The sequence below is a fragment of the Dermacentor variabilis genome, unplaced genomic scaffold (assembly GCF_050947875.1).
Source record: "Dermacentor variabilis isolate Ectoservices unplaced genomic scaffold, ASM5094787v1 scaffold_16, whole genome shotgun sequence".
Classification (NCBI taxonomy): domain Eukaryota; kingdom Metazoa; phylum Arthropoda; class Arachnida; order Ixodida; family Ixodidae; genus Dermacentor; species Dermacentor variabilis.
The window spans coordinates 7,559,281-7,582,431 of NW_027460324.1; the positions used below are offsets into that span (position 1 = coordinate 7,559,281).

The window sequence follows — 23,151 nt, forward strand, 5'->3', positions numbered from 1 at the left end:
TTCCTTTCTGTCTTCTGTACTTTCCCATATCAAGCTACATGTTTCTGTTAAAAAAAAGTCGTCTAAAGAATGAAATGTGGCGCCATGGCTGTCAAAACAGCTCCGGACAAGAACTGATCACCTGTCATCTCACAGTTATGAGTGCAGCCACTGCAATATTTTCTTCGAGAGCCTGTGATGTATAATTTGCCATCAGTGGGACTCTAGTGGATTCTGCACATGATGGCGAAGCGTTCTAGTTAGCCTGAAACATTAAATACTGTGGCATGCCAACATTTTGCAAACATCTTGCCATTAGGGCTCCAGCATCAGCCACATACCGAGTGCCAAGAGCCATGAAGTTATGTTTTCTATGTTGGGTCGCCTGGAAAAGTACAAAGTTTGAAAGGTAGAACACCACCGTGATCTGTTAGCAGCAACATAAACAAGGCACCAACAAACAGCAACTGCCAACTCTAACTTTGCATAGCAGAGTGTGTGTACCACAGTTGGTTATTCATGACTTTGGGAAGTTACTGCGAGAAACCACGAGATTTGAAGAAAGGGACAACACAAGCAGTGTGTTGTCAGCTTGTGTTGTCTCGTGGTTTCTTGCAGTAACTTCTAAAAATCTAACTTTGCATGGCGACAGTTCATCGTGCCGCATTCACATTGGCTCGGGTCGCATGAATATCAACAGCAACAATAAGATGGAGACACTTGAGCAGCTCCCCCTTGGTTCTCATCGATACAAATGATCTAAATAAGTGCAGTCCACATGATACCGCATGAAGAACTGCCCAGATGCCACCGTCGTGGGACCCTGGGACACGCCTTGAAAGCATGGCTACCAAGTGACTTTCCCAGCGGCTTCTGAAATCCACTCACTTATCTCGGCGGTCATATCTAAGTTGTGGTGGGACTGGAGGGGGGGGGGGGGTCTCGCTGCCGTGCACCCAGTTCAGTTGCGATTTCGTACTTCAGATCTCCACATGCACCCTCCTTTTACCGCGACTGGTTTTGAAGTGTTCATTTTAACAGCATCGTGCTTTTTAAAATGTTCGTTATAGATGAATGCAGATTCAATAGGCAGGGTTGAAAAATTGTAAACCCCAGTGAAATGATTACTGATAAATTTTTATATCAAGGATTGTTAAAACTGGGTTTGACTGTACTGCAGTCAAACCTCAATATAATGAAACATTATTTGCTGGGAAGAACTTGGTCAAATCGTGAATTTCGTTACTTCAATGGTTCTAGAGTTTTAGCAGTAGAAGCAACTTCACAAATTCCCAGAGCGTTCCTGGTGGATCGTATCTTGTCGGTAAACACTTCTAAACAAATTGCAAAAAGGTTGCCCCACAATAACATGGTTATGAGCGCCAGCACGTGCAGTGCAGATCATGCCCAGAACAATGCATCTAGATTTGCACAGTACACGGGCGTATCTGCAATGAGGCATCTGACTAAACACGCCACGCCATTGGCAGATTTTCACGTTGCGAGGTGAAGAGGAGGTTGAAGTGTCTCGACGATCCGTACATGGTGTTACCCTGACAACTGAGCTAGAACCTTGTAGATGTATATATTGTAATACATATATTTTCTCCTTGTAACGGTATGCTCGGGCGTGCAAAACTTGGCACAAAAGAATGTTAAATTCCGTTTCCTACAACGCATAAATTCAGCAAGAACCAAAGCAGCAGAAACAAAAGGTGTTCAATTTTTGGAAGTACAGTAAAACCTCGTCAATTCGAAGTCATCGGGACCACAAAAAATCTTCAAATTAAGCAGGTTTGCGAATTAACAGATCACACAAAAAAATGCAACCCAGGCAAAAAATTTCCCTGCAGGAATGCGCTACCTTTATTCGGCAATCTTCAGATTTTAAAGTAATCACAGATGCCAGTCGCCGCGTCATGTAGTTCGAGACTCCAAGGGTCATGTTTTCTAGTTGGCCAACTACGTGCAGCATTTGAGAATTTCCACTGTGGCACTCAACAAAACTGCGGATAACGTTCAGCGATCTGATAACTTCCCCAAGAGCGGGTGTTCCGGAGGATTCGTTAGCGTCGTCGTCGCTGTCATCGAACATCGCGGCATCAGTGGTAACTTCACTCTCCAAGTCTAAGTAGCCGGTTTGTTGATCATTTTCAAAGTTCAGATACTCAGCGAAGCTGACTGCACCGGATTCGCTATCCTCTGCGCAGAGTGCATTGATGCGGCTGAATACTCGGCTCCTTCTTCCTCAAGTGCTCATGAATAGTCAGCACCAGCATCGACGGTGCTTTCCTTCGAGAAGCCACCGTGTTCAAAACACCGCATGATCAAAGTGGTTTCCACTTGCTTCCATGCATACGTAATAAGACATATGGCCCCGAGGAGGCCGATGGAGTATTCCCTGCCGTTGTCGTAGCAAAGGAGAATGCGCTTGAGCAGGTGGTGGCGGTAAATCTTTCTCGTGTGGTGAATGACACCTTGGTCCATTGGCTGCGAGATCGACGTGGTGTTCGGTGGAAGAAATACCATCCTGATAGCTTTCAGGTGTGGGATGTCACCGTGCGCTGGGCAATTATCACCAGCGAAGAGTACATACCTACCTGTGGCCACGAACTTGCGGTCAAGCTGTCGAACGTAATCTTCAAACGTTGGGCCTGTGACCCAGGCTTTCTTGTTGTGGCGGTAGATAAGCTCATCGCTTGGCGGCGGCCGTGCATTTTTAAAGCAGCGAGGCTTCCCATTCTTTCCAACTACGAGTAGCGGCAGCTTGTGTTCACCGCACTTGTTCTCGCTGAACAGAACGGTAATTCTTTCCTTGCCCTGCTTTCGACCCTTGACCACGGTGTCCTTCGCTGCGAACGTTCATGTGGGCAGCAGCTTGTAAAAAAAGGGCTGCCTCATCAAAGGAGGAGGCAAGAGAAAAGCAGAAGGCAGGGAGGTTAACCAGAATAACGTCCGGTTGGCTACCCTTCCTACCCTGCATCGTCAAGGTTGTACACATCATCTGCACCATACTCGCTAAGCAATGGAGCCAACGTGTTTCCGTCGACGACGCTCTCGTTGGCGCTGTCGCTCTTGCCACAGCTGGCCACGACGGTTAAGTTACTTGGCTCTTTAAAACGGCTGAACCATCCATTGCTACACTTGAACTCTTCGTGCCCAAGTTGTAGAGCCAAGTCGTCGGCCTTCTCCCGAAGTATCGTTCCATTGACGGGAAGGACAGCTGCGTTTGCTTTCTGCAGCCAGCGAAGCAAAGCCGATTCCGCATCTTGGCACGTGGGAGCCCATACTCGCGACTGCTTCGAAGAACGTGTCTTGCTGTAGGCCTCCAGTACCTTTGACTTGTTCCTTAATATTGTGGACAACGTCGAGAGGGGCATGCTGTGCCCTTCAGCCAACTCGGCCTTGGAACACGTGTTCTTACCCGCTTCTTGGATCAAGCAAAACTTCTGCTGCAGAGTTAAAGTCTTATACTCTGGCATCTTCGCTCACTGGCACTTCTGCACAGTTCAGAAAAAAAAAAAAAAGAAGAAAGAACACCACGCTAGCTGCAACACCCCCAATCTCCGCACACAAAAGAATGGTGCAGAGTGGCATTGCATGCACACACGTAGCCGCAGGCGCGGAGAGAGAATGGGCGAACGGCATCCAGTGGCAGCGGCATGGAACCCGCACTGACTGCGAGGAGCGTGCGGAGTGGGAGACGAGAGCACGTGACAAAAACCGGTATTCCCGCTGCGTTGCAGTGACACACGTCTTCTCCTCTGCAGACGCACGTTTCGGCAGTACCATGGACTGATTTGTGTGCTAGCAGTACTACGGGTCGGGCGCTTCACCTACAAATTCGGAGCCGTGAGGCGTCGCCTCACGGCTCCGAATGGCCGTCGTTTCGTCAGGTTTGCAGTGAAATGGGGATCGGAAATTTCCGCATAGCACCCCAAATCTTTGAATTAATCAGGTTGGCCTAAGCCGCCGGTTCGAATTATCCGGTAAAATTTACGCTGGAAAATACGGGACCTTCAAATTATCCAGGATTTTGAATTAATGAGGATTTACTGTATTGCAAAACATTCAAAACTAGCGTTCATGTGCTAATTAATGTCGCTAGATTTTCTGCTAGCGAAAAATACCTAGGGACTTAGCACTAATCATTGTGTCGTATTTTTGCCGGAAGAAAAGGCTTAGTCGTAGCCAAGACATAGGACGGCGTTTTAGAATGCAACTTTTACGAGCTGCTAAATTGCCAATTGCTGGACTTGAGAACTGCTTGCAGCACTTCCATCCTTAAACACTCTGCTGTCCACTCATGCATTAATTATAGCTTTCTGCCAAGAACCTTTTTACCTATTGTCGTTGCACCTATAACACTAGTGAGCTCAATTATCACTATAATCATTTGACCTATTAAAAAATAATTGCAATTTTGTGAATCAGCTTGAGAAACTGAATGACAGTGATTTCCTAGGTATACTTTGTGGGGCAAAATACATTTCGTGAAAAGGGACAGAAGAAAGGAAGAAATGTATTTTGCGCCACAAAGTATACCTAGGAAATCTAAGCACCAACTTGCCCAAAAGTCCTTTTGGAATGACAGTGAATTTTATGTACAAATAACCAAGATAGCTCTAATTACCAAGTCCCCCGTTAAACGCATCAAACATCGGTAACCTGGCAGGCAAATAATTTCGAGGAGCATTCATGTTCAAATAAGCAGAAAGAAAGTTGTTTTTGAATTTAAAGTAGGACAGTCTTGCTTGCTGCTACAAACTGAAATGCACTCAAAGGTACACACACTCAATGCGAAGTCGCCCATGCACAGAGGCTGCCTACTAGCCTGCATACTCCCTTCTGGCCAATCAAGGGAACAGATGACCTTTCACATTTCTAATATTCCACCATGTGGTAAAAGAACACCCAAGGAACGCAAAAGAAAGAAGAAAAAAAGAAGCCTAAATGTTGACCAAATGAATAATTCCAACAGCCAAGTCACCACTCGAAAAGGTGGCCAGTAAACTGGAGTGGTGGGCTAAAAATTCAAAAGCCTTCAAGCTGGTGTTAAATTTTTTACACTTTATTTTACACTAAATAAAAATTCCATAAACACTCTATATAAGCATTTTTTAACATAATACTAATCATTGATGGAGTTCCTGGTAGGATTGTTTTTAAATGCAAACAGTTCTATGCACCAGGACTGTCCCAGAAACTAATGATTTTTAGTGCTGAAACAGAAATCTTACCTAATGAAGCATACAATTTAATGACCTATCCTTTTGATTAAATAGCTACTACTCATTAGTCATACATTCCTGATATATTTTCAGATTTTCAAGGGCTAGCCTGAAGAGTACATGCAAGGGTTCTGTGGCTCAAGCTAATAACAATATGAGCACGAAATTGTCTACACAAGCTGGACCACGCACCCCTCGCCACGTTGCTGCTGCTGCTCTTGCGGTGCTGGCGTTGCCATGGAGACGGCCCCACAGCCGTCGTCAGGCTCCTCCTGGACGGCGGGCAAGGTGGAGCTGCCGCCAGTCGGGGGTCGGCCAGTGGTGGTGCTCAGTGTGGCCACGCCCACCGAGTGCTGGGACGAGCTGCTCGAACAGCTGCTGCCTCCACTGTTGCTGCTCGACTTGCCCTCCTTGCTACACTCCAGGATGGTGCTGGGAAGATTGGCATTGCACCAGAGATTACTGGAGGCCTTCACGTAATCTTACGATAATGGCACAATTGTTTATGTGCATTGTACGATTATGACCTCAAAGGGGCTCAACTGAGGAGCAGCACATGCTGCAGTGTTACATACCCAGCGCTCCAAGTTGGTCCACCGGTTCGTTTTGAACACTGTTCCCTCGGCACACCGATGTGGGTCAGAAAGAGGTTGGGCCTAAACATAGACATACTGCAAACTGGGTGAAGTTTCTAAAGAATGCTAATCACATTTAAATATATTCTGGTAGAAAACGCCTCACAATGACTCAACGTTAATGGAATTAGCATTCAAGCAATGTAGCAGTAAACTGTACTGCTAAGGACACCTTTTGTATGATGTGTAATGGGCGAAGAATGTGGCATTTGATTTGGCACATGCACATAGATACATGCGTGTGGTGCACCAAGACAAGTGTGCACACTTTCGGAAGTCGCATAGAAACTAAACACAGCCTTGCAGCCACATACAGTTTTGTCCCACTGGCACTGCAGAATTAGGGTTCAGCATACTGGACTTTGAATGAACAACGGCGAATATGCACAGTCGTCTATTGCAGGCACAAAGCTTTTCAGCTAGAAGATCGGGCACTCCGTCAAGCGTACACCTGCTGAATGCACTCGCAGAAATAGAAAGAGGTCAGACATTGGCGGACCAAAGATTGCTTGAAGCATCCACGGAAAGCTAATCACATTAACCCTTTCAAGCGCTGCACACACAATTGCGCATGTCAAGCCAATAAAGTAGAATTCTGTTAATTTAAACTCCAAGGGGGCTGGAAATTTATTCGAATAAAATGCAGTTAGAATTAAGTACAGATATATAGCGCTAAATATAGCACTGAATCAAATGTGCAGTACAGCATGCAAAACCAAAAATGTCACAGGGGTCCGTCTGCAAAAGGGGGATATTTTTCTTACATCAGCGCACATTTGCCAGAGAGGCCTAGGTTCCTTATGACAAGTGCAATAAGAAGTGCAAGGGAAACATGCGAGGGCGAGCTAAGAAGGCTGGTGGCCTGATGCATATCCTCATCCTGCAAACACCTGCTGGAGATTACGTAACTGAGCGTGCAGTAATGTGATCAAGCTCATGCTAAGGGAGATGGGGGCGTAGGTTAGCATGCAGAAACATGATCATGCGCACGCTGGGGGCCCCTTCCTGCTCCTTTTAAGCCAGATGGGGAAAAGGGGATGCTCTGCTTCTCTGCAGTTCAGCAAGTTTTTCCTCATCATTTTTACAGCATGCGACGTTATGGGTTCTGTCTATGCATTGAGCCTTTGGATAGAGTTTCTCCGAAAAGCAGTCCATGGGAGTGAGAAAGTTTGTTCGACATAACCATTGCACAGTTCCTGGAGTTCGAATATACTGGAGCGCATTTAAATACAGTCAACGACAGCTTTTCCAGAAGCCCGGACAAGAAAAATAAATCATGGGGTTTAACATGCCAAAACCGCAATCTGATTATGAGGCACGGCGTAGTAGCGGACTCTAGTAATTTGGCCCACCTGGGGCTCCTTAATGTGCACCTAAATAATTTCTTGGGCATGGCTGATAATTTGGACGCCATCGCGGCACTGCCAAGTACCCCATAGTATCAATGTATATGAATATCTGAAATTGCGGACACAAAAAACCTTTGCCGTCCGATTTTCCGGGCTTTTTGCCACCACCACCGACATTGATTATCTCGCCGCCTCGAGCCAACACTTTTGCACGCAGATCTGCTGGCAGCCATAGCCACCACCGTGGCAATGCTAGGCCTTCGCTACCAAGATTCTTGCTGTTCTGTGCAGTGTTTTTCATTGAAACAATTCGCCTGTTAGTAATGGTGCCAACTCCACTTTTGTAATCCTCACCGATGGTTTCGAAGTTCGGAAAGCACGACACGCTGCGCAATGCCGGTCAGCTTTGCCAATACAGCACTGTTACACGGTGAAGCATGCGTGACGTGTTGCGGTAAAGCATACCATTGTATTGCCACGTGCCTTTCGGGCTTTGCATCTGTGCCGGTGTCGTTCGCATGATGGAAGTTAATGCGTGTGAGCACTCGCACAAACCTACCGCGATAGCTTTGTATCTACGATGTGCCCATCGTATCAGGCAGGGCAACTCACGCTATCTCTCGCGATAGTTCTACGCATGTTCCTTCACAGCCTTTAAATACTGCCCGCAGATAGGGGATGATCGTTCTTTATCGATTGCTGTCCATGGTCGCACATGTTGCTGCTATTGGGCTAGTTGCTTTTGGTTATGTGGGGCACAAGTTCGCCTCAATAAATGGTTGTCTTGCTGTGCGCTCATCTTCTCTAATCACCTGTCTGTAGCACCACTCGTGACTACTGGTGGAGGTGCTGGGTATGTCAAGCGCTCGTTCAGGCACTCGCGACACCAGTCTGCATCAGCCAGACGAAGACGACCAACGAAGAAGCCGCCGGAATCTTGAGCTCTCCTCTGAGTACGGATTCCTACCAGAGAAGACATGCCCTGCAAAAGAGGCCACGACAGTCAAGATGAGCGAGCCCATCACTCCTAAAGCCACAGTGTTGCAGCAGCCACAGGAGCTACCGACATTCCATGGAACCCCTGCGATGGTCCTGAAGACTGGCTCGAACAGTTCGAGCGCGTGGCGAGCTACAACAAGTGGGACGACGACGCGAAGCTGCAGCACGCTTACTTCGCGCTGGAGGAGTCTGCATGTACATGGTTCATCAACCAAGAGTCGCAGCTCACGACATGGGAAAACTTCAAGCGAAGCCTTTTTGTTACATTTACAAGTGTCCTTCGCAAGGAAAGAGCCGAGAGACAACTTCAAACATGTCTGCAGCTGCCCAATGAAAGCGTGGCCGTCTTCGTGGAAGAAATGAAGAATCTTTTTGGTCGGGCAGACCCAGAAATGCCGGAAGAAAAGAAGCTTGGTTTTCTTATCAGAGGAGTGAAAGGAGAACTTTTCGCTGGGTTAATGCGGAACCCATCAAAAACAGTCGCTGAATTTTTAACTGAAGCCGCAGCCATGGAAAACACACTCGATGTTCGAAGAAGACAGTACGGACGCCCTGCTCTGATCCGTGGTACGTCTCCCACGGAATTCAACACCATGAGCATGAGCAACCTTCAAGACACAATCAAGGCTGTAGTACAAGAGGAACTTAGTAAAATGTTCCCTAGCTCCAGTCTTCAAGTCGCAGCGCTCAGTGACGTTATCAGACAAGAAGTCCAGCAGGCACTGGAAGCAGGGCAACTCGTTCAGCCGCACCAAGCGCCCGAATACACCTCTTGACCACCTCAGGTTATGTCGTATGCCACCGCTGTGCAAAGCCAAGTGCGGCCGACCAGATCGGCGTACTCGCCATTGCAACGCTCACGACCAAATGACCGCCCGCCTAGAGTCGAACAGGCAGCCCCGAGAAAGTCCGACGTCTGGAGGACTCCCGACCAGCGTCCTTTATGCTTCGACTGCGGCGAGCCCGGCCATGTATACCGTCGCTGCTTTTACAGGAACCTCGGCATCCGTGGGTTCCCTATCGGGGCTCCACGTCCGTAACCTGGCCAAAGGCCACTTGAGATCGAACACTACCTACAAAGGCAGAATTCGTCAACAAGCCGCTACAGGTCGCCGTCACCCTCATCTCGCCGTTCTACTTCTCCCCGTCCTAGCTACGCGGAAGCAGTGCGTGGAAGGTCCCCCAGCCCTAGCTTGGGAAACTGAGGATGGTAACCAATGAAGGCACGATTGCAGCCAGTCGCACTGCTGAAAACCTTCCCCCGCCACAACATTCCAGTGATGTAACTACGCCTGCGCCGTACGAACAAAATGTGTCAACGACGCAACAATATAATCTTCATACCAGCGATGCGTCAGTAGCAAGTACCGGCAAAGCCGCAGCACCGCACCCCAACGCACGTGCAATACCAGAACAAAATCCACGGGCCTAGCAGTGAAGATAGACAACCGGGATGTGTTCGCACTGGTTGACACCGGTGCTGACTTCTCCGTTGTGAGCTCAGTGTTCGGCGCTCAACTAAGGAAAGTTCTTACTGCTTGGAACGGCCCACAGATACGAACAGCAGGTGGTCACGTAGTAACACCAAAGGGAAGATGTACGGCTCGTGTAGCGTAGCGAGGACACACGTACCCTACCAATTTCATCGTCCTAGAGCCGTGCACCCATGACATCATTCTGGGCATATACTTCCTTTCGGCAAACAGTGCTGTCATTAATCTACAGACACAGACCACAAGTCTTTCACCAGAGAACGCCATAGCGCACGATTTAAGTCCTGCATTATCTGCTTCACTCGCGATTCTTGATGAACATATCACGTTGCCACCCCGTTCGAGTACTCTGATCGCAGTGGGTACCAACAACGGCAGCTGCGTGGAGGGATCGGTCGAAGCGAACCCAAGTTTGCTGTTTGAGCAAGGGTTGTCTGTAGCAAGAGGGATGGTCCGCCTGGTCGAAGGAAAAGCCAATATACCGATAACAAATTTCTGCTCGGAATATTGCCATCCCGCTAAAGGCACCACGGTGGCGCTCTTCAAGACTATTCCCGACATAGGCAATATCCTCACGCTCGAAAACGAACTCGCACCTCGACCTCCTGACATTTCATTCGAACCCTGCTCTGCTGCAAGCGAGACAAGAACGGCTGCAGAAACTGCTTCATACCTACCAGGATTGCTTCACTACATCGTCCAAGATTTGCCAGACGACGCTTACAAAGCATCGGATAACAGCAGATGAATGTACATGGCCTATTCACCAGTCACCGTACCGTGTGTCCATGAAAGAATGGGAAGCAATCAGGAAACAGATAAAAGAAATGCTGCACGATGATGTCATCAAACCCTTTCAAAGTCCCTGGGCTTCCCCCGTCGTGCTCGTGAAAAAAAGAGACAACACCCTAAGATTCTGTGTCGATTACCGCCGACTCAACAAGGTCACAAGAAAGGACGTCTACCCGCTCCCTCGAATTGACGACGCCTTGGATCGCCTTTGCAATGCAAGATACTTCTTGTCCATGGACCTAAAGAGCGGCTATTGGCAGGTGGAGGTTGACGAAAAGGATGCCGAAAAGACTGCGTTCATTACACCAGATGGCTTATACCAGTTCAAGGTCATGCCATTTGGGCTGTGTACTGCCCCTGAAACATTCCAAAGGGTAATGGACACCGTGTTGGCTGGACTGAAATGGTATATCTTGACGATGAGATAGTATTCGCTTCTACCTTCGACGAACGCCTTAGCAGGCTAGAGGTGGTACTGCGTGCTATCTAGTCTTCCGGACTTACGCTGAAGCATGAAAAATGTCGCTTCGCTTACAAACAGCTGAAATTCCTGGGCCACGTTTTCAACTATGCAGGCATCTTACCAGACCCAGAGAAGACAGCTGCCGTGCAACACTTCCCACAGCCCCGTGAAAAGAAAAGCGTTAGGTTTCTCGGACTTTGTGCCTACTACAGACGTTTCGTCAAAGATTTCTCGCGGAGCGCAGAGCCTCTGACACGCCTGACAAAAGAGGAAGTGCCATTTGTATGGCATGCACCACAAGATGAAGCGTTTCGAGAGCTCCAGCGCAGTCTCCAATAGCCACCCATTTTGGCGCACTTCGACGACAACACGGAAAGAAATCCACACCGACGCCAGCAGTTACGGCCTCGGCGCCGTTCTTGCTCAGAGACAAAACGGACGAGAACACATCATCTCTATGCCAGTCGTTCTTTATCGAAGGCAGAGTCAAACTATTCCACAACGAAAAAAGAATGTCTGGCAATAGTGCGGGCAACATCAAAATTTCGCCCATATGTATATGGCCGACCCTTTACTGCCGTTACCGATCACCATGCTTTGTGCTGGCTAGCAAACCTGAAGAACCCGTCCGGACGCCTCGCGAGATGGAGTTTGCGGCTGCAGGAGTTCGACATCTCCATATTCTACAAGAACGGAAGAAAGCATTCAGACGCAGACTGTTGTCCCGAGCCCCCTTCGAGCAACCACCACCGTGTACAGACGACGACTCAACCTTTCTGGGTATGGTTACCGCCTCCGATTTTGCCATGCAAAAGCGAGCCAACCCTGAACTTAGTGGCCTCATTGAGTACCTTGAAGGACGAAGTGACGGCGTACCACAAATCTTCAAGCGCAGTGTGTCCGCATTCTGCTTGAGAAATGGTGTTCTAGCCAAAAAGAACTTCGATCCTACAAAGAAGGCCTACCTTCTTGTTGTACCATTGTCGTTACGTCCGGAAATTTTGCTGGAATCTCATGATGAAGCAACATCTGGACACCTCGGCTCTGCACGAACCCTTGCGCGGATTCGAGAATGTTATTACTGGCCACGTATTGCCGAAGAAGTCGAGCACTACGTCCATACGTGCAGAGAGTGTCAACGCCGCAAGACTCCCCCAACGAAACCTGCCGGATTCCTGCAACCGATCGAACCCTCGACAAGACCGTTCCAGCAAGTTGGATTGGACTTTCTTGGGCCTTTCCCGACGTCCAGCGCTGGGAACAAATGGATTACTGCTGCGACGGATTACTTGACACGCTACGCAGAAACGTGCGCACTCTCAAGCGCGACCGCTGAAGAAGCCACCAGATTTTTAATTTTTCATATCGTCCTGCGTCATGGCGAGCCAGAGGCCATTATCACTGACAGGGGGACAGCATTCTGTAGGTCTATTCGATTGAGCGAAGTTTCTCTGCACCTTCTGCACCTATTCACAGTGCACTGCACCTTTCTCCGAGGTGCAACGGTGCACCATGCACCCCCGTGCTTGATTGTACGGGGTGCAAGGCAAGGTGCCGCCGCGGTGCAGTGCACCCTTGAACCTTGCAGCAAGTGGGTGCAGCCCGGCACACCACAAATGGCATCCCCTAAACCTTTTACGCCTATTCGATTCAGCGAAGTTTGCACCTGCTCACGGTGCACTGAACCTAGAACCTCGATTCCCCGAGGTGCAGCAGTGCACCCTGCACCCCTGTGCTCGATTGTACGTGGTGCAAGGCAAGGTGCCGCCGCAATGCACTGCACCCTTGAACCTTGCAGTGAGTGGGTGCAGCCCGGCACACCACAAATGGCACCCCCTGAACCTTTTAGGCCTATTCAATTCAGCGAAGTTTCTCTGCACCTACTCACGGTGCACTGAACCTAGACCCTCGATTCCCCGAGGTGCAGCAGTGCACTCTGCACCCCCGTGCTCGATTGTACGGGGTGCAAGGCAAGGTGCCGCCACAATGCACTGCACCCTTGAACCTTGCAGCGAGTGGGTGCAGCCCGGCACACCCCAAATGGCACCCCCTGAACCTTTTAGGCCTATTCAATTCAGCGAAGTTTCTCTACACCTACTCACGGTGCGCTGAACCTAGACCCTCGATTCCCCAAGGTGCAGCAGTGCACCCTGCACCCCCGTGATCGATTGTATGGGGTGCAAGGCAAGGTGCCGCCGCGATGCACTGCACCCTTGAACCTTGCAGCGAGTGGGTGCAGCCCGGCACCCCCTGCACCTTTCCGTTTGTGGTGCCGTGCACCTTTTTCTGAATCAGACAAACCTTGTAGTGACCTGATGCAGGCCATATTGCGGTACAGCCAAACTACTCACCGCAGAACTACCGCCTACCATCCGCAAAGTAATGGTCTCACAGAACGGCTAAATAAAACCCTGGCGGACATGTCGATGTACGTTGACGAACATAAAATGTGGGATGAAGTACTCCCTTATGTCACCTTTGCGTATAATACCGCCATTCAGGAGACAACTGGGCTAACACCATTCGCTTTTGTTTACGGCCGGGAAGTGACTACAACACTCGACGCCATGCTCCCTCATGTGAATGAAAGTGACCCACATGCTGACGTGGCGACGTTGCAGCAGCGCACCGAAGAGGCCCGGCAGCTCGCTCGAGTACAAACCGCAAGACAGCAAGCAATTGACGTCTTCTCTAATTGCCGGTGTGTAGCACTACTCGTGACAGTATACACGCGTGCACCCACTGTCTCCTATCACAGTAAGAGTGCCGATAGGCCTAATAATTGTAATGGTAGGTCTTGAGAGCCGTTTCGGACGTGCCTGTGGCGATTTGAGGCTTTGGGGGCATCCATTTTTTTTTTTCAGAAGTTTTTCCGGCCCTTAGGGAATCCAAAAAATCAGACGACTGTACATATGCCTTTGCTGCGACCAACAAAGCAGTTCAAATTATCCGTCAATTCTAAGATACTTCAAATTATTATTAAGATTTCACTGTACATACAAAGCAAAATAAATATTGAAAATATTGATGTACAAAGCATGTTGCCGACATCTTGAAACACTTCTTTTTGAACCTGGTACAGCAAGTGTGAATGATGTGTGTAATGGATTTTAGTAAAACAAGTTTGGCAATACACGGCTGAGTGTTTGCTCTCTGTGTCAGTATGTCATCACGTAGCATCATGTAATAGCTTCTCGCAATTTTTTACATCGTGCATATTTTTCAAGTGGCTGATGGGTGCTTTCCAGATACGCTAGGCATGAAGTCGATGTTTTCATATATGATGTTCCTGTAAAGAGTTTTCACACTGTGACCACATTCTGTAAACTTGGCAAAACTCTTTGAATTGAAAATTCTTAATCCTTTATTGCAGCTGTAAGCTTTTCATGATTCTTAAAATGTGAGAAATGTAGCGAAACTAAATTTTTAATAGGTAGAATTATTTGCAGCTTGAAGGGGTTCACACACATCACTGATGGCAGCACCGTTCAGGCATGCCACCATAAAAGGCCAAGCTGCAAAACATACTGGCAAGCTTAAGAGTGCCCTAAATAGTATACAATAGCTTTCCTATGAACCACATCGACGGGTGCAGAACTCGCGGCGCTCCGTGCTGCACTTGATTTCATTAAGCAGAAGCTGCCGCCACAATGGACAGTCTTTAGTGACTCCAAGGCAGCCCTTCAGTGCATACGAAGCCCAATGCGCCGCGGACCCAATGAACAACTGGGCTCAGAAATTTGGCACATATATCATCAAAGCCATGACAAGGGACACAACATAATGGGAATGACCACGCCGACGAAGCCGCCCGATCTGCACATGAAAGTGGTCAACGAGTCTTCATTCCGCTTTTGCGAACAGACGCTGCGGCTGAGCTGCAATTTATGTCCCGTGAGTGTACCTTGCCCCTGTGGGACTCTAATGTTTTCACCGTGCGTCGGTCGCGTTCGTTGTCTCCGGACATACGGATACACCTCCCGCCTGGATTACCACGACATGAACAGACCATGCTTTACTGTCTGTGGCTAGGCGTTGCCTTTACAAACTCGTACGCTTTCCTCATAGGAATGGCCAACAGCCCCACGTGCGACACATGTAACATCGACGAGACGCTAGCACACATCATCTGTGTCTGCCCGCGGTACAGTGCTGAGAGACAAGTGATGTGCAGAGTACTGGACCAGTTGGACAATTGTCCACTTTCAGAACTGAAAGCTTTAGGCCAATGCTCCGAAAGAACATCCGCGTTGAAGGCCTTACTCGCGCTATTAAGGTTCTTGCGGTCCACGGGGCTTCAGGACAGACTAAGAATGCCGCCCCCTACCGCTCTATAGTGTACGCACTTTGTTCGTGCTTGTCTCCCTTTCTTTCTACCTCCCCCTTCCACTCTGTTTCTCTTTTTATCCCCCTTAAAGGGAAGCTGAAACACTTTTCGATAAAAATGAGTTCTCTGCGGCATTCTACAGTATTGAGTCCCCTGAACACGAATATCTGGTTCAAAAAGGGTGGAAACAAACGCAAGCGGCTGTTTTTTCAAGAAAATGTGCACCAGTGCTTTAGGGCATCGCGCGAACGCCGCTGTTGTCGGTGATTGGTCGGGGCCGCTGTGACGTCGTTGGCGGTAGTCTCCGGTCGGCGCCGCCGCATGTCTCCGTTTCAGAGCGTAGCACCATTCCTTTCTCTCTGGTAGCACACGGTTCTGCTGTTCTGGCTTCATAGCTGAGTTGTAAGATGGAACGTTCTCGCTGTCTCCGACAGCTTGTATTTTCCCCGTACATGTTTGAACCCACAGCCGATACGGAAAACGATGGCGGCAACGACGATGTTGAGTGTGCCAACAGCGAGAGCGATGTGTGCACCTTCTTGCGCGCTGGAAATCTTAGCTGTTACGTATGTTATTTTTTTTTTCATGTAGCTGCACGTTGCAATGACGGGAGAAAAAATGCGCTAAAGTGTCACTGGGAACATGCTGCTGGAAGAATGCCGAAGCACTCTTCTCATTAGATTCTAAACACGGGTGCAATTCCACGATGTCAAGCACCTTGCCGCTGCTTGTCTAAAGTCCCGTGGTTTTTTCAGCGTTGATACACGATCGCGAACATAAGTGCCACGTTTCAAAGCGCGCACATGCAGTGCTGTGAGGTACAGTCATGGAAGTTGCTTATCATACACATCCAGAGATGACCAGAGGTATTATACGTGCAATATTCATACTATGGTTCAACGACTTTGCGAGTGGGGCTCGATCAAGAATCGGTATGCGTGCTCCATGCTAGTGTTGACATAAAGATATTAGGCAGTTTTAGCACCGCCGTGTGGTGAACACGATAACTGAACCGTACGTCGAATGTCACTAGGCAAGCCTACACTCCATTTGATACCTCAGGTGCAACGCTGTGGAAGCTACGCTCGAAGTCCGGTCACCAAAATTTATTACTGCGCGCGTTTCCGTCTATGCTTCGCAGCGTGCCAGCGGCGTTTGCTCGCGCACGTGAAGCTGCCGCGACAAGGTGCAATTAAAAAATACCGAAAAGAAATTTTTTTTGCCAAGCAGCGATGCCTGTATTGGGCTAGACCACGTGGAACACTGATAACTTCAATACCTCACAATGTTACTTCATTATTTGAGCCCGTTCGCCTTGCCACGGGCGCGGCTGTGCCGACGCTCGCTTTTGCGGCATTTCGCTGCTGGTAGCAAGCTGTGAGTGCGAAATCTACGGAACGAAGTTTTTACATGCCGAGTTCAACTACTCTAACGCGAGCATGAATATATAACCGTAACGCCTCATGTCGTGCGATTTGAACACGAATGCTGAACAGCTAAATGTGCGGGCACCGCGAGGTAGGACGAATAACAAATATCACTGAATGCGCAAGCGTACCCCCGGCCAGTTATTTCACCGTATCAGAACAGCGCTGAACAAACAGCTGTAGTACAGTGTTCCGTGACAAAGCGGAGAGGCAAAACAGGATGAAAACGGCAAGCACTTTGCACGTAGGTGCATATTCCGGGCTGTGCCTCCACCTCGCTTCGTCGTAGACCGTTTGTTCGACACTAAGGTGATCATCTGGTAAAAAATTGCCCGTGTGCACATTAAAACCCTTACCTCACGCTTTCTCCTATTGGAGAAGGCCACTTTTGGAGGTGGCGAGGTGTTTCTCTTGTAGGAGAATATAGACGGAACAACGCCGGGCTTCAGTCATGCCGATTTAACTGGAATACCGATTGCCCGCATCGTTGTCAAGCTCCGATGATAGTCACTGTCGCGGAAATGTTCCGAGCACAGCACAGTTGATTTCGTCGGCACAAACTTATCTCTCCTCACCGCACGTACCCACTGCGCTGCAAGCTTCTTTTCCTTCGGGAATTTGTGAAACACCACATCGTCTCGCCCGCCTGTGTTCGCGCAGCCGAATGCTGCACAGAACGAGGGCATGTTGGGCGCCCTTGGCTGTAGGCACTCACGCAGCACAGAAGGAAAGAACAGTTGATGAAAATCACAAAACAAACGTGAGCGGCGGCGGCGGCAGCAGCAGCAGATCTCTCGTAGCGTCGTTCAGTAAAGCGCAGGACGGAAAGAGGCATGCCAGCACATGTCAGCACGCCGGTCCGCAGCTCGGTTGGCTCGGTCTCCGCCCATGACGTCGCTCTCGCCGGTTCTCTCCTCTGGCAACAACCTCACCCGGCGCTCCGGGAAGCGATGGGGGTGTGTCCGCGCGGGTGATTTAGAAAGCGATTTCCGCCCCTTATATTAACAAAACGAAAAAAAAATTCGGAACCGTAAATTATTAGGTCTGTTCTTCCCAATCCCAGCAATTCATGGAAATTGAAAACCGTTTCAGCTTCCCTTTAACCCTTCCCCCTGCGCAGGGTAGCCAACCGGAACTACGTCTGGTTAACCTCCCTGCCTTTCTCTGCATTATTTTCTCTCTCTCTCTCTCTCCTATGAACCAATTTCAGTTTTGTTTCACAGGGGGTGTGTATGTTTCACAGCGCTGTGTATGTCGTCTTCGCAGTCCTTGTCCTTCGCACTGTACATTATTTTTGATCATGAATTACCAACTAGCTCAAGCAACCACCCTAGGTCCATGCGTTGCAACACAGAAGGCGGTCATGTGGAAGCCCGACATCGCAACCTTTGGCACTTGCTCCGACTCACTCAATTGCCTGTTAAGATGCGACTCACTACACAGCCCAGTATAATAGAACCATAACGGACCATCGAGTGAGCTGGAGCGAATGCCAAAATGTCACAATGTCGCAGTCTCCTGCGGCCATTTCTGCCATTACTTAGTACCCTGCCAAACAGGGTACTAAGTAATTTGTGATTTTCATAACACAGCAGCTGTTTCAGAACTTACATGCAGGGCCAGAGCAGTAAAGTATTGTTAATTCACATTTCACAGGACTGCAGAAAATGTCAGAAAAACAAATGTCAAATAACTCTACACACCTAGAAAACAACAAACAAGTGCTTACCACATTAGCATGCCTTTATTTACAGAAGAAATCCACAACCCTCGTTCCTATTTGTGGCCAACAAGTGGTTGCAGTGGCAAGGGCCTCACGATTTCCTTTATAGATGATCTAAACACTAGAGTTTCATCATGCGAGTAGACAGGCTTTTCACTACCATGCGTAGATTCCGATTATTTTTTATCAGTTAGCAGGTCGGCAATACACCATCTATCATTATAGCCGGTGGAATGGGTTGGATGCCAGCGCACAGGTCTCAGTAAAATCATTTTTCATCCTCGACAGCTTCTGTCACGTTTTACTGACATCACATGCATCATGCACCGAGTCAAAACAAGACTACTGCTTGTTGCAAACATTGCAGATGAATCAACAGGATTGTGGATGGCAACCACACAGTGTTTTGCGCAGCAAAAAATGCACGAGGCACAAAGCATTTCTGGCACTCCCACATTTCCTCTGTGCATTCCTGTATAGTTACTGCTGACAACTATGGCAATGTGTACTCCGTGGCTTCATCTAGGTTGCACACTAGTGCCCGCCTTTTCTCCTTCACATCGCACATTTCCGGTGCTCCACACTCGGCATGTCACCCAATTTAACTGGCAGGCAGCCAAATATGTATGAATTAAAGAAAGTTTGGCGCCATTACATAAAGTAGTATTGACCATTTTCACGAAACGCATGCCACACCACAATTCATAAGTTCAATCACACATAGAAAGCTATGTGTGATCTGTATTGATTCGTATATATAAAACCTCTGCATCAGCTGTGTAGATGGGTCACTTGTCAAGCTCTTTCGAAGTTCCCAGAAGAGCGCCTCAAAAAGAAATTGCAGGAGGTCTTACAGACTCAGATGTCCCGGAAGAATCACTTTTTTGAAAACATTGTTTTTGGAATCTACAGTGTCTGATACATCACCTCAGAAATTTGGACCAATATTTTGGTCGTAATGGCAATTTACATCATGTCGGTGAGCTATATTTTTACTGAGGAACATGCAAAAGAAGGTCCTTTTTCCGTGACGCGCAGTTGCCGTTGCAAGTTTCTGACCACAGCCATCTTGATCTTGTTTGAAAAAGCCAGTCTTCTCATTTAGTTTTTGTGCCCCCGCTATTCTGTGCGCTGAATGGCTACAAAGAAAAATGCCACGAAAAAACTGTCCCGATGCACAATTCCATTCGTCGACTGAGACGTGATCGTAAGCACGCCATGCCATTGGCAGATTTTCGTCGCTGACTGCTTGGGAGTGCGAAACTTGGCGTGAAGCTATGTCAAATTCAGTTTGCTGCAAGCCATAAATTTGGCAAGCAGAACAAGAAACAAGGGGTATCAAATTTTCTAAAGTGCGCAGCAGCTTTGGAAGATGCTGGCAATAGCTTGCAGGAGCCTCTCCCCGTGACTACAGAATAGGCTTAGGAGATGAAAGCGGTTCTGGCAGCGGTTAGTGTACATGCGGCATTCCAGCACAACTACTGCAGCCCGATGATTTGTAGAAAGTGAAGAATGCTCAAGAAAAACTGCAAGACTTTGCTTCAACGCCAGCTACCAAGTGAAAATCGGATTTTCTCGTTCACACTGATACAGCACGGCTGGCTCGGATGCAATGGAGATGCGCTTCATTATCGTAAGCTTCGATTCTATAAATGCCCTGCTGTCTTGTGTAAAGTGCAAGTTGTGGTGCGGCAGTGGACAAAGGTGAACGTGACTGCGGTCTCAAAATAGAGACGGTCATCTCGTGTGCTATCTGTGGCGATGCCACGTCGGCTCAGAGTTCGCCACGTGTGAGCGGCAGCCAAGCGTACACCCCGTTCCTCGTTAACAATCCCGCTGTGCACAATATGCGGAGCACTGGCAATTGGCAAATGACATTAAATGACACTTTTTGCGATTAAATTTATTCATCTCGTGTGCAATCTGCCTGATACCGTGTCGAGAAGAAACAATAGAAGGTAATTATTAGTTATCTAGACAAATACTATGTATATGCAAAATATAACTGGATATTTAAAATAAACACAAAACACTCAATGAGCATATGCAGTTTTATCAGATTTGATTCAGAAATAAAGGTATCTCAATAACCCATGTACACCCCTTAAACAATGGAAGTGAAATGTTAATTATCTTAAGAACTGACCTACAGCAAAATAACATTTGAAATCAGCACAAAAAATGTCAAAAGACAAGAGTTTAATATTGATGAAAAAATGGTGAACATATGTCAATAGCAGTGACATTTGTTTTTCTCAATTTTTTCAAAATAATTTTGCACACCTACCAAACGTTCACTGTGCCATATCACTAGCTATAAGAGAGAATAACGGTTCTTTTTGCAACAAGAAGCTACATGTCTGGAGCACACAACATAGGAAGCAGTTTTGCCAGTTATTTTTTTAACTGTCTTTTTGTGTGATTAATGCATGGCGATGTTCAAAACAATGGAGGTTCAGTATTACTAGTATAAATTAATATTAACCCACTCTAACACTGCTCCGTTGCTGTGAATCTTGTGCTTTATGCTATTGATCCACACGTCATTTATATATTTCTTTCAGGTCGCTTATTTGGCTATTGTAGGAAGAACAAAATACATTGTTTTCTTAACTATGTTATGAAACAGTGAACCTACCGAAAACATAACTGCATTTTTAGAATCGGGACAAGAAACTGAACAAGCATGCAGACTTATCAAGTTTGGTTCAAAAATAGGTAAGGATACCTGTAATCACCATGTCCCCCTATATGGTGGATCCACACGACGGACGAACTCCGTCTTTCTCGCGACGGACAGCGCATCACGTGACTACGCGTCACGGATTTGTGCCGTCCGCGCGTCGTCCGTGACCCCCCCGGACGGAAAATGCCGAGCTATTTTTCGCATCCGGATTTTGGGGGTCGAATGCTGCGGATTTAGCCTAACATGCTCTACAGTCTGGCAACAAGCGCGGCTTTGGGATCTTTCTGTGACAGCTTCATCGCTGCTGACATCATTCGTGTCTGTGCGCGCGCGACTACACGAGGCACTGAAATGAACCTGAGCGACGACGCAACTGTTTTTTTTTTACAACTGGTAGAGCAGTTCCCCGCGTTGTGGGACATGACGCTCACCGAATACGCCAACACTAAAGCCAAGGAGACAATTTGGCAGCACATCGCCAGCGAAATGGGCCTGGAGTGGCCAGCGCACGGGCCATACGACACCAGTCATCATCATCATCATCATCATCAGCCTGGTTACGCCCACTGCAGGGCAAAGGCCTCTCCCATACTTCTCCAACAACCCCGGTCATGTACTAATTGTGGCCATGCCGTCCCTGCAAACTTCTTAATCTCATCCGCCCACCTAACTTTCTGCCGCCCCCTGCTACGCTTCCCTTCCCTTGGGATCCAGTCCGTAACCCTTAATGACCATCGGTTATCTTCCCTCCTCATTACATGTCCTGCCCATGCCCATTTCTTTTTCTTGATTTCAACTAAGATGTCATTAACTCGCGTTTGTTCCCTCACCCAATCTGCTCTTTTCTTATCCCTTAACGTTACACCTATCATTCTTCTTTCCATAGCTCGTTGTGTCGTCCTCAATTTGAGTAGAACCCTTTTCGTAAGCCTCCAGGTTTCTGCCCCGTAGGTGAGTACTGGTAAGACACAGCTATTATATACTTTTCTCTTGAGGGATAACGGCAACCTGCTGTTCATGATTTGGGAATGCCTGCCAAACGCACTCCAGCCCATTCTTATTCTTCTGATTATTTCCGTCTCATGATCCGGATCCGCCGTCACTACCTGCCCTAAGTAGATGTATTCCCTTAGGACTTCCAGTGCCTCGCTGCCTATTGTAAATTGCTGTTCTCTCCCGAGACTTAAGCATTACTTTAGTTTTCTGCATATTAATTTTTAGACCCGCTCATCTGCTTTGCCTCTCCAGGTCAGTGAGCATGCATTGCAATTGGTCCCCTGAGTTACTAAGCAAGGCAATATCATCAGCGAATCGCAAGTTACTAAGGTATTCTCCATTAACTTTTATCCCCAATTCTTCCCAATCCAGGTCTCTGAATACCTCCTGTAAACACGCTGTGAATAGCATTGGAGATATCGTATCTCCCTGCCTGACGCCTTTCTTTATTGAGATTTTGTTGCTTGCTTTATGGAGGACTACGGTGACTGTGGAGCCGCTATAGATATCTTCCAGTATTTTTACATATGGCTCATCTACACCGTGATTCCGTAATGCCTCCATGACTGCTGAGGTTTCGACTGAATCAAACGCTTTCTCGTAATCAATGAAAGCTATATATAAGGGTTGGTTATATTCTGCACATTTCTCTATCATTTGATTGATAGTGTGAATATGGTCTATTGTTGAGTAGCCTTTACGGAATCCTGCCTGGTCCTTTGGTTGACAGAAGTCTAAGGTGTTCCTGATTCTATTTGCAATTACTTTAGTAAATACTTTGTAGGCAACGGACAGTAAGCTGATCGGTCTATAATTTTTCAAGTCTTTGGCGTCCCCTTTCTTATGGATTAGGATTATGTCAGCGTTCTTCCAAGATTCCAGTACGCTTGAGGTCATGAGGCATTGCGTATACAGGGTGGCCAGTTTCTCTAGAACAATCTGTCCACCATCCTTCAACAAATTTGCTGTTACCTGATCCTCCCCAGCTGCCTTCCCCCTTTGCATATCTCCTAAGGCTTTCTTTACTTCTTCCGGCGTTACCTTCGGGATT

At 47.8% G+C, this 23,151-nt stretch overlaps 1 protein-coding gene across 3 annotated transcripts in view; it reads right to left on the reverse strand.

The window, feature by feature from the left end:
* Positions 1-23,151, reverse strand: part of LOC142568069 (uncharacterized) — a 368,896-nt gene that overhangs the window by 82,569 nt on the left and 263,176 nt on the right. For all 3 annotated transcript variants that reach the window (XM_075678155.1, XM_075678154.1, XM_075678153.1), the window contains one exon: positions 5,403-5,642. In XM_075678155.1, coding sequence (XP_075534270.1) covers positions 5,403-5,642 — 240 coding nt within the window. The remainder of the gene's footprint in view (positions 1-5,402; positions 5,643-23,151) is intronic.